This window comes from Orbicella faveolata, unplaced genomic scaffold (genome assembly GCF_042242905.1).
Source record: "Orbicella faveolata isolate gen_17 unplaced genomic scaffold, um_ofav_v1 contig_47, whole genome shotgun sequence".
In the NCBI taxonomy this organism is placed as follows: Eukaryota; Metazoa; Cnidaria; class Anthozoa; order Scleractinia; family Merulinidae; genus Orbicella; species Orbicella faveolata.
Genome location: NW_028301577.1, coordinates 6,681,658 through 6,692,500, shown reverse-complemented (window position 1 = coordinate 6,692,500; position 10,843 = coordinate 6,681,658). Strand labels below are relative to the sequence as shown.

General features: G+C 38.6%; 2 protein-coding genes across 2 annotated transcripts in view; both read right to left on the bottom strand.

Annotated features, from left to right (window-relative positions):
* LOC149096942 (uncharacterized) overlaps positions 1–1,147 on the bottom strand; it is a 3,171-nt gene extending 2,024 nt beyond the window's left edge. The window contains exons 1-3 of the mRNA XM_089280199.1: positions 821–1,147; positions 260–316; positions 1–32 (exon numbers count right to left, since the gene is read on the bottom strand). The exon at positions 1–32 is cut by the window's left edge and continues 158 nt beyond it. Coding sequence (XP_089136325.1) covers positions 1–32; positions 260–316; positions 821–970 — 239 coding nt within the window. The 5' untranslated portion in view covers positions 971–1,147. The remainder of the gene's footprint in view (positions 33–259; positions 317–820) is intronic.
* A 1,632-nt stretch (positions 1,148–2,779) lies between these two features.
* Positions 2,780–10,253, bottom strand: LOC149096941 (uncharacterized). The gene is made up of 5 exons (XM_089280364.1): positions 9,957–10,253; positions 8,099–8,155; positions 7,372–7,552; positions 6,096–6,232; positions 2,780–3,980 (listed from the first exon to the last, which is right to left on the bottom strand). Exons 1-5 carry the CDS (start codon positions 10,104–10,106, stop codon positions 3,885–3,887), a joined length of 621 nt encoding a protein of 206 aa, XP_089136490.1. The 5' UTR covers positions 10,107–10,253; the 3' UTR covers positions 2,780–3,884.
* Positions 10,254–10,843: the final 590 nt, after the last annotated feature.

Here is a 10,843-nt window from a genome sequence, read left to right as displayed (position 1 = left end):
CAGAGGATGTCCAACACGAGAAAAAATACCATCTGTAGAGAAACAGGCCCACATAAGGTCAGCCACGACTCTGAAGAAAACAAAAAACTGAACGAAAACTTAGGCTTAGTCGCCAGCTCATCTCTTCATATTTGATAGGATTTCATGGGATTTCAGCGACGTGCGTGTTTTCTGTGTACACCACTGCACCTTTCTGTGCAACCAACATAAGCTTAGGCAATATAATGCAGAAATATTAAAAAAAATCTTAAAAACTCACAGCTGTCTTGTATTTTTTCCACCACGTCAGTAAGCCAAGAACAGCACAAAGTGCTAGCTAAGACAAAATATAAAGAGAAGAAAATATTAAACAGCCGAGCGAAGAAAATCAAATTGATCCAAACAATTAACAACAACAACACGAAACAAAACCAAAAAATTCCGTTAACAATGTGAGCTTCCTAAGATATGAAACTAATTCTGATTCTGTCTACGAAGGAGATGGGGTATTGTAGGTAGAAATATAGGAATTGATATTCTAAGCACATTTTTTTCACCATTGAGCTGGCTAGAAGCAAAATAAGCCGGCCAGTTGACGTTTTCAAAGTAAGCTTATACTTTGCAGTGAAGCCGAGTTTAGCTAAATTTCGGTCTGACCTAAATTACTAGCTAGGCCCAATGCACTAGTTGTCATTTCAACAGGTCATACTTTGGATGTTAAATGCATTTTTCTTGTAGTTTCATTGGTGAAAGTAGTTGTCCGCGGTTGCTTTACAAGATTTATAAGCTTTAAGTCATTTTCCTCTGACAAATAAACAGCTTACTTTAAACTACGACATACCCCAAATCCCGTCCAAAGGCCTGATCCGTCAATTCCTCCCATGCTGGCATAAATAAGGCCACTTACAATGTCGGCAAATGCGACTACTCCGAGAAGAACTGACACGATGCCAGCCGCCTTTGCCTTTCCTGGCTCGACTAGCTCCGTCATTGTCGCAAAAAGGTGGTTAGCTGAGCACGATAAATTTAAAAGCCCAACTAGAAATAATTCAAGTTAAAGTGTGAATATGTTGGTTCGGAATATACGCCAAAGACTGTGAAACTCCCAGGGCAACCGATTAACATGAGTTAATTTCCTTGAGTTGTCGTCAAGTTGCCCTTTTGAATGGTGTCGTCAGTCATTTTGGCGCGCGATTTCAGTCTCGATAAATTTCCTCTTGGGGGAGAGGTGGGGAAATTGGTATTCAGTCTCAAAAGACAATCTCAAAAGGAAGGCTTCATATTTTATCGGCAGAGTATTCTAATTTGAGGAAGTTAAGGATTCAATGATTTTTTAAGTTTATGATGCTTTAAATGCAGCGCTTTTTAGGCAAGCGTTTTCCAGCAAGCATGGCTTCGGCAAAGTGCATAAGATTCATTCGTAGTTGCAGATTCTGCCTGACTGGTAATTGCTTCATCAAAAAGGATAGATACAGATGAGTAGTTAAGTTCCAGAAACGTTCTCTACACAAATTTCTACCATAGTGACTCTTAGTTATCCAGAATTTTAGTTTAAATAACGGATTTTACGTTTTCGTTGCTTCAGTTTTTAAGCATTATAGGCGTGCGCTGAGCTTTTTTTGTATGTTAAAATGGGTTATTGTTCATTTTTATGGGTTTTACAGCCGATATATGAATACTTATAAGTAGTTTTTTGAAACACATTTCAGAATAAAAACTAGCGATAAAAACGACGTTTCGATCTCCCTGAGATCATTTTCAAGTTGTAGTGAAAGTGAATGAAATATACATATATAAGTACAAATTAGGGCGTGAGAATGTTCAACAATAAAATATGTAAATACAAGCACTAAAATGTAAGTGTGAAAATAATAAGAATACTATAAAAAAATTATATCAATAACTTTGCACGGATTGAATTTGACTGTTTGTTCAAAGTTGGCTTAAGCTCCTTTATAGAGCATTTCGTAGATCAGGCAGTCGAATTTACTTTGGCACTTTCTCAAATTAAGATCTTAAAATCACGATATATGTCATTTGGGATTGTTCCATGTTGCTCTTTTATGTGATTCCGATTGAAGACGATCCTTTGTGTTCCTCAACGCGCTGATAGAGGTGTCGGCACGTATACCCGAAATAGTTTGCATCGCACAAACCACACTTGTAGTCGTAAACAACGCGTTGCTGGGTGATAGGCGGCTTCTTTTCTTTTGGTTTGATCTCGTGTCCGAGTTTCGGTTTGTATACACGGGGGGAATATCAACTCCAATTTTGCGGCCTAGTTCCCCAAATTGCTACTACAAGTGTGATCTGGTAAAAAATGATCTGTTAAAACTGAACCTTAGGTTAACTCCGTCAACTCCGGATGTTACAGAAACGAAATTAGTTTGACCCGTTCACGTAGGTACCAATGGAAGTACCCACCTCCGGGGCCTAAGTGGACTTAACAGGAGCAGAGGCGTAGCCAGGATTTTTCGAATGAGGTGGGTGGGAGAGTCACACTGTGCCAAAGTAAGGGTACTCACCAGATTGTCATGTTGCCCTCCACACCTGTTCTAGGTTGTTTGCTTAAAAATGCTCACAAAAGGAGGGGGGGTCACGGGCCCCCTTAACTACGCCCTTGAGGAGGAGAAGGTTCTCGGTGGTAGTGTTCTTAGATTACTCATAACGGCAACCTCTCTCTCGGGGTCGAGAGAAAGGCCCTGAGAAAGAAGTAGATACGGCTATTGTTTTTGGAGTGATACAGCCATACACATCAAGACGAGTCATGATCAGTCTCAGCTAATATCCTTCGTACAAATGTGTGCAATACTTTTCCCTTTATTGTCAAACAAAATATTCACATCTATCCGCAAAAATAGTGTACTTAGAAAAGAGCTGAGTAACGTACAGATATATAAAGAAAAGAGTTGCTACCAAGCAACATTGATTGGTTGAATACTCTGTTTCTATGAATGCAATCACATGTACAGACAGGTTCAAGAAATAGTGAGCCAGAACAAATATGTAACAAACTACGATTATTTGATGACCAGGTTTTATCGTTAAAATGGTGTTGCTGTCACGGGCAACTGGCTCCGTTTCCAGTGGCAACTTGTCGACCTTTGACGTTCTTGGTAGCAGAGCGCGCGAAATTGCAGGCGACGGTGTTGTTACCATTGGAAACGAGGAAAGTTGTCCGTAGCAACGTCACAAAATCTCCGTCGCGCCTTACTCAACTGATAATCATTGTACAAATTTGCTGTGAAATAAATGTGTTCAACTATTGTGAAGTATCTTGGGGGTAGAGAACGTCGAGGGCCTTTCAGCAAAGGTTGTCTCTGAATATATAAAATGGATTAGCCCTGCTGTTATGAGCTGTTAGTTTGATACACTGTCATCACGTGCGAACTTTACAGAACAATCGCCTTAAAATAATTCACACTGATATCACTCTAAAAGCATGCACAGTGGAAATGAAAATGTAATGTTTGTTTACGAATGGGGAACAAGTGCCACTTTTGGCAAACACCCGTCAGTACACAAAAATTTCGGACTCTTTGTATCCAATCAGGAAACAGAGAGAACACTGGAGACCATTCCGACGCTTTGACGTCATGCTATACTTAGCAGCCTCTCCTTCAAGGAAGACCACATGCCGAAAATGTCACTTGTTCCCGGAATGTGCATCATTTTTGATTTTTGTAGCATGCATTTATGTGTGTCAATATAATAGGTCACTTTCGATATATTACTGAAATTCAGCTTGATAGTGAGGCCTAGAGACAAGCTCTGTATCGTAAGCAGTCTATTTGAACGTATGTCATGTGCAAGTTTATGTGCCACTCTTGAAAATGTGTTCTTGTTTTCTTCGGTTATTTTTAATACGATTTGCCTTGAAAGGCATAAAATCGTAGACGAAACCTCTAGTACTTGGCAGGGTATTCTGGAGCGGTTTCTTGTTGTATCGAGGTGTGCTGCATCACCATTCCCGGCTGCGCTACCACGACCACGTTGGTCGTCTGTGAAAATATTGTCATAATGTGTCATTGTTTAATAAATAATAATAGTAATAATAATAATAAGAATAATAATAATAATGACGACTTTATTTCGGCATTTCCACAAAAGATAAAATGGCTCTTCATCCGAAAGTAAAACTAACTACCTTACTAATACTATAAGAAACAAAACCTCTATATTAGTAAGGTACTCTAAGTAACTGAAAGAGGAGGGATTTTTGAATGTGAGTGAAGCTCCGTGTTTGTTTTAACCATCTCGCATCCAGCAATTGCGAATAGAGTAATTTTTTATCATTTCTTGACTTAACTTGATGATGAGGACGTTAAACACCTAATGACTGACCTCACGGGAAACATTGAGGGTCTCAAGGAGACAAAACTCCTGTCTCCCTTAGGGCCAGTCATTTTAAGTGCTTTTTTGATCTAAAGGCGCGAAAAGTTTGGCACGGTGTTCCCTTTTTGAGTTGAGTGAAACACGTGTGCAAAGCGAGCGAGACAGAGTTTTTAAATCTTCTGAAATATTCTTCGTAAAAATTCCTCTTTGTCTGGAAAATTGCAGCGATTGGTAGAGGCCGGGAAGAGCGTAATGGGCCAACGGCAAGCCAAATGAAACAAGGGTTCACTTGTTTACGGCTTAGCGCTTAATTGTCGTCATCAACACAACAACTGTGATGAAACGAAGAAGAGCCCGGTATCGATCAACTTCTCTGAATCAGAGTATAAAATGTAAGCCAACCAACGTTCCTAAAACGGTAAGTCTAATTTTGTGCTGGAAAACTGCTTTTATTTTCTGAAAGAATACTGCATCTGTTTAATTTGAATCTTTACTTCTTCATTTAGTTGCTTTGTCGCATGTTTCTGTCACATGTTTCTGTTACATGTTTCTCTGTGCTGTACGTTGTTGAGTTCAATTAATATTGTGATATTTTGCAATTTTGTGGCTTTTGTAGCTTTCAGGATGGCATTGCCTATTGATTTTTTTTTGTTAGTCCGTAGTAGAAAGCTCACATGCAAGATCATAATGAAATCTGGCGTTTTCATTGATTTCCCAAACGGAACTTTCGCTTTTCGCCGAAGCAACACTCACCGCATATATTTTCACATTTATAGTCTAGCATTATTATTATTATTTTAATTTAATTTACGAAACACATAATTATTCGAGGTTAAGAATTTTATGCAACAAATCCCGCTTTACAAGAAACTTCTTTAGAGGTCGTTAGTGCCCGGGTAAAATATTTCCTTTTTGGTCCACTATCCAGAGAAAAAGGCCATAGAAAAAGGGCTCGTTTCTCGAATTTTGAAGATCCCGAAAAGTTTTCGTACCCGGAAAGCCACAGCAAAAAGCCTTATGATTACAGAGCTGTTTTATTTACATATTTATAATATGAACAGGGGTTCCTTTCACACAAGAAGTTTCAGGTCTTTTTAGATACAGATTAACTAAAAATGACTTTGTCGACTTAAAAGGTTTCTGGAGCTTTCGAAAAATGGGCCCCGCACCCTGAGCACAGTAAATCAGTAAGTACTGCGCATGCGTTCTATACTACAGTCTTCTCGAGGTACGCAAAAGAAAATTGTCTTGTTTTACACTCTTATTTTATATAAGAATATGTTTTAAAAGAACATTGAGGCTGAAATTGGCGAAATTTTAAGAATATTATATTTTAAGAATAAAACCGAAAAGAATGTAACGTGTGATAAAAATGTGCAAATGCAATACAGTTATACGTTTTAAACTAAACCGTATAAAATTTTTCCTTCCCTAAACAGCAAAACTAGCCAAAAAGCAACAAAAACAGCATTAGCCGTTTGTTCGATGCCAATAACCATTCCTGTAAGAAGATATGTGCGTGATATCAGGCTATAATGCCTACAGGCTGGCTCCAAATTACTTCAACACCATCCAGACACCAAATACATTCAAAAACCGATATGTCATATGCCGTAACAATATTCACAAGATTTTTTCAACCTAAAATCAGCAGAAAAATAAGAATATTCAGCCTTGACCGGAAAAACAATATTCTTACAAAGCAATAGAGTGTGCACGCTGAATGACGTTGTTTCTATAGTGTAAGCGTTACGCTATCTTACGTATATTGCGCTACTTACAGTGGCTTGTTTGGCGCAGCAGGTCCCGCAACACCCAATGATTGTAGCAGCAAAAATAAGACAGGTAAGGAGCGCATTGAGGATCACCATGGCAATAAAACAGGACTCGATCACTTTGATGTCGCTGCAGTTGTGCACTGTGTTGAAATAAATTCGAATGAGTAAAGTTTAAAAGACATCACATATGTTACTACTTAAGTTATGGCGGACTGCCTCCTTTCTCCTTATAACTACAGTGGAAGCTTACTTACGGTCACCTTTTTGGCCCGGGGAAAGAAAACTCCGTCAATGTGGCCACCCCGTTAATGCGGCCAACGGCCACATTCTGAGTTCCCAACCTTTATAACCATTTATAAGTTTACCCCGTTTACACGGCCACTCAAAACCAGTTATGTTCATCGTTGTAGTGATTAAAGTTTATTCCGGATCGATGCTTATTATAGAACAGTTCTTTAGAAGTGCGTTTGTGATATATCTGTTAAATAGACGTCGCTTTTCTTTATTACATAAAGCTGTGTTCACCAGACCAAACACGTTCAAAATGGCGGATGGATGCGGAGAGGAGGCGAGTGCCGAAAAGAACCAAAATTGGGGCTATTATGAGGCCAAATGTCTAGTTGAAACATGAGCCGATGGAGAAATACAACAGCAATTATCGGCGATGGGTAGAAAGCAGAATATTTGGGAGGACACTGCCGCAAAACCTTAATGACAAATGCGAGTAACATGAAACAGCATAAATTATACAACCATGGATAAAACGTGTTTGAAACCGTCATCTGATGTGAACAATGCAATAACAAACAGGTTGAGGCGAAACATGTTTCCTTGACGCACATTTACTCAAATCATGAACACAGCTTTAAAACAGATAAATTCAAACTTAATCGAACACCAGTCACGTGATTGGGTTCAATTGAGTTCGGTAATCGAACACAATCGAACTCTCACCAAAAAATTTTGAGCAATCGGATGTGATTGAGTTCAATTAGGTTCGGTCGCGTTCGATTTGAGGCTGGATAGCGCAGTAATATTGAAAAATAACGGTCGACTAAAATCAATTCAATGGCAAATTCGCGAGGGGAATGGGAGGTGGCGGGTCTTCGCTGTAAGCTCGCACGCATGCTCTAAAACAAAATCGTAAACTAAGAAGGCTACTCTAATATTTTAAGACTCCTTAGGCTGATAAAAACAAAACAAATGAGATAGAACTATTGTTCGTTGAACTTTATTTTTCGGAATTTTTCGATTATATGAAAAGGTTATTTTTTCTTACCAGTAAATGGAATACTTTCGTCAGCATTGCAAACACAACGATCGTTATATTCATCTTGTTCGCATTTTTCTTCCACCACTTTTCGAATTACATACCAGACCAACCAGGCAATAAGACAGACAACTACTTGAACAATGGTTACGATCAGCCAAATAATGCCAAATACCAAGTGGGCCACAAACTACAAATTAAACACATAATTACAGGTTAATGCACGGATAATCAGTAGATTATACCGTTTAATTAAGGAAGGCAAGGAAGGTATTCCATGTGTGTTTTTTTTGAACAGATGGCAAAAGACTTTTTAAAATGTAAATGGCCTAAAACGGGAGTAAAACAATTATTTGACACATTCCAATTTTGTCAAATTTTGAAAGCGAGCCGGCTTGTTAACAGGTTTGCAATTGTCCAGAATTGAATGGCCCACCTGAACTTTGCTATCACAGTCTTAGTATGGGCTCGATTTCCGCTGCTCAGGGAGCGCGGGCTCCTTTCTTGAGCAGAGGCTGGTGATCGAGCCAAGTCTTAGAAGTCATTTGTGAATATAGGGTAGGAAACCTTGTTTTACTGAACATATTCCATCTGAAAAAGGTTGCCTCGGTGGCTTATCTTGTTGCTTGAGCAAAGTCAGTACAAACAACGTTCGTAGCTGAGCCGCATTAAAGGAAAAAAAAAAGATAAAAAAAAAAAAAATGGAGCGAATGGGAAAAATGTTTCTTCTACATACCACTGCCTTGCTTAGTTTGATCCACGTCACGATTCCCAAAATAGCAACAAGCATTTGCTGCAAAAAAACAACAACAACAACATTGTATAGAAATCATTAAACTGCATAAAAACAAAAGCAACAACAACAAAAATAGGAACCATGCAAGGACTAGTGATTGGCATGCTACGCAAACTTGCTTTGGATTCAATTCGTCGCACAATCTTTCCTGCAGTGAGCGACGAACCCAGATTGCGCCTGCGTAGGAGGCTGCCAATTAACAGATTAATCAATCAATTAGTCAGTCAATGGTTTTTATCTGCTCTTATAGTCAACTGTGGTTAGCCAGTTTTCTTCTCCAGATTTTGGCGGAGTATGTGAGTTCTTTTTTCACATATTGCACATTTAAAATTTAGTTAAATACAGTCTTTTTAATAGGAATAATTTTTATAAGAAAATGGAGGCTGAAAGAAGCAAAATTTTACGAATATGTTAAGAATATTCCCAAGCAACGATGAGATTTTGTTAAGCACATTTTTGCCGCGTTGATGGAAAATAAAATGCAATAAAATCAAATAACGTTTCAAATGAGTTTTATCTCACCCTAGAAAAGGATCGTAAATTCGTTTCTTTTCAAACGAAAGTGAAAACTAGCCAAACAAACCGATAAAGATTGATCAAAATTGCGTAGGGTGGAGCGTTATAAGGGACGTGCACAATGCAACACTATACGCACACACCATACAGCTTCTTTTTTGTTATGGCTCAATTCCTGGTCATATCCATTTTATTTGACTGAAATCTAACAGTGTTGACAAGAAAAACGAGAATATTCAACCTGGAAATGAAAAATATACATTCTTATTTAAAAAAAAGATCGTGCTGTGAGAAATTTATTGATAACCGACGCTGCCTCGCTCTATTTATGTTGTAATTCAGACATGTTAAGCTATGTTAGACATCATCGAGAGACCTTAAAACAAATAGCGGCCCATAGTGAGCTTTTGAAATTCCAAAAAAATAAAATAAATGAATAAAAATAAATATTGAAAAAAAATAAAATAAAATAAAAAATAAAACGGCCTGGTACAACAGAAAGGCCAGGAATCTTTCCAATTAACATTCCCTCGAGAGTAATAAAAAACACTTTTCATCCAATTTATTCATGTTTTGTTTTGGTAACCATACCTACACGAATGCTTCAGTATAAACAGAACCCAGCAATTTTCTTCGACGGAGTTCTAAACTCCAAACACGAGGTTTTCTTTTTAAAATACCTCAATGTTTACACTTCTCTCTTGCCTGCTCAAAATCACTCGTTTTGCGAAGGTTGAAGAGAAAGCCGACCACAGTGTGAATTCAATCGTTTTAATATGGGCGTGCTACTGATTTCCGCTAGCCAATATGAGAAAAAAATATTCTGAAAAAAAAAAGGAACGATACATACAAGCGCTTAGCGAAGAAGGCTTCTCGAGCTGGTTTTACGAGGAACATAACGTTTACACAAATCAAGTGAAAAAAGGGTTTCAACTTATGCGGAGCCAAATTCGCGCGGTCGAGAAAGAGACGCTTTTATTCCCGACAAACGAGAAATGAATATTACTTGATTTTCTGTTCTATTGAGGTTGAACTGCTAAGAAGATTTCAGGCACAGATTATATTCAGACAAGTTTGCGTCTAAGAGTACTCAGAAATGAATTTTAGCCACATTTTGAAGTAAGTACGCAATCAATTCTACGTTTCAGGGTATGGCTTATTTCGACCTCGCTCGGAGTTGAAGTTGTTCTACTTTTAAGACCCTTTTTTTTCAAGTTACACATCGATGAAAGAATCTTGATGTTGGGATAGCTTCGTGTAGCGAAAATTGTTGATAACATACCCCGAATCCAGACCACAGACCCGAAGCATCAGGCGCACCAAGCGCCACGTTGATAAATCCGCATATCAAATTGCCCAGAGCCAGAATAGCAATGATAATGGACACGATCCCGGCTGCCTTCGCCTTTCCTGGTTCAGCGTCACCGGACATCTTTCGCAGAACTTAAAGAACGCAGCAATAAATCTGTCAACCTTGGTTTCTCTGAGTTTTACAACCGCTCCAGTGGTTTGCCTACGGAAACTGGACTGTTTGGGCGGTAGCAATTTTAAAAGACTCCTGATCAAGGTTATCCCAAGAGACTTTTGTCCAGTGCAGTATCATAGAAACGGAGATAAACACAGAAGTCCAAACAGAATGAGCCGACCAATGGTACGAAAGCTACGGAATGGCGCTAATAGGCATCTGAATACACACTGAAAGTTGAATTCCGCCGAAATCATCCGTCCATTGTTTATCGAAGTGATTACCACTTGACTGGTCAGCTTTTGTTTTGCCAGCACCTTCAGAATTGTGCGGCTACAGAAAAAAAAGCAAAACCTCAATTTGGGTTTTCGTCAAAGCGTGTCATGCAGCGTTTCACAGCAGAATTCATACTTTCTTCCAGATTCGGTGTTTGCATTCATTTAAATTTTACGCAGTCACAATAAAAGCTTTTCCTGTCAGCAATGATGAACACCGCGCGGCGAGGTGTAATTATAAAGAAAAGGAAAATATATTACAATACACGAATTATGCGGGATTGCTGTAAGAATTGCATAATTATAAAATGAATTCAGTAACAAGTTTGTCGACCACCATGGCCACCTGCGTCGTAATTTCTTCTATTTCGGCGTCTTGGAACCTTAAACAAAAACTGATCTGTCACTGCCCATACAAACATAGCGAAA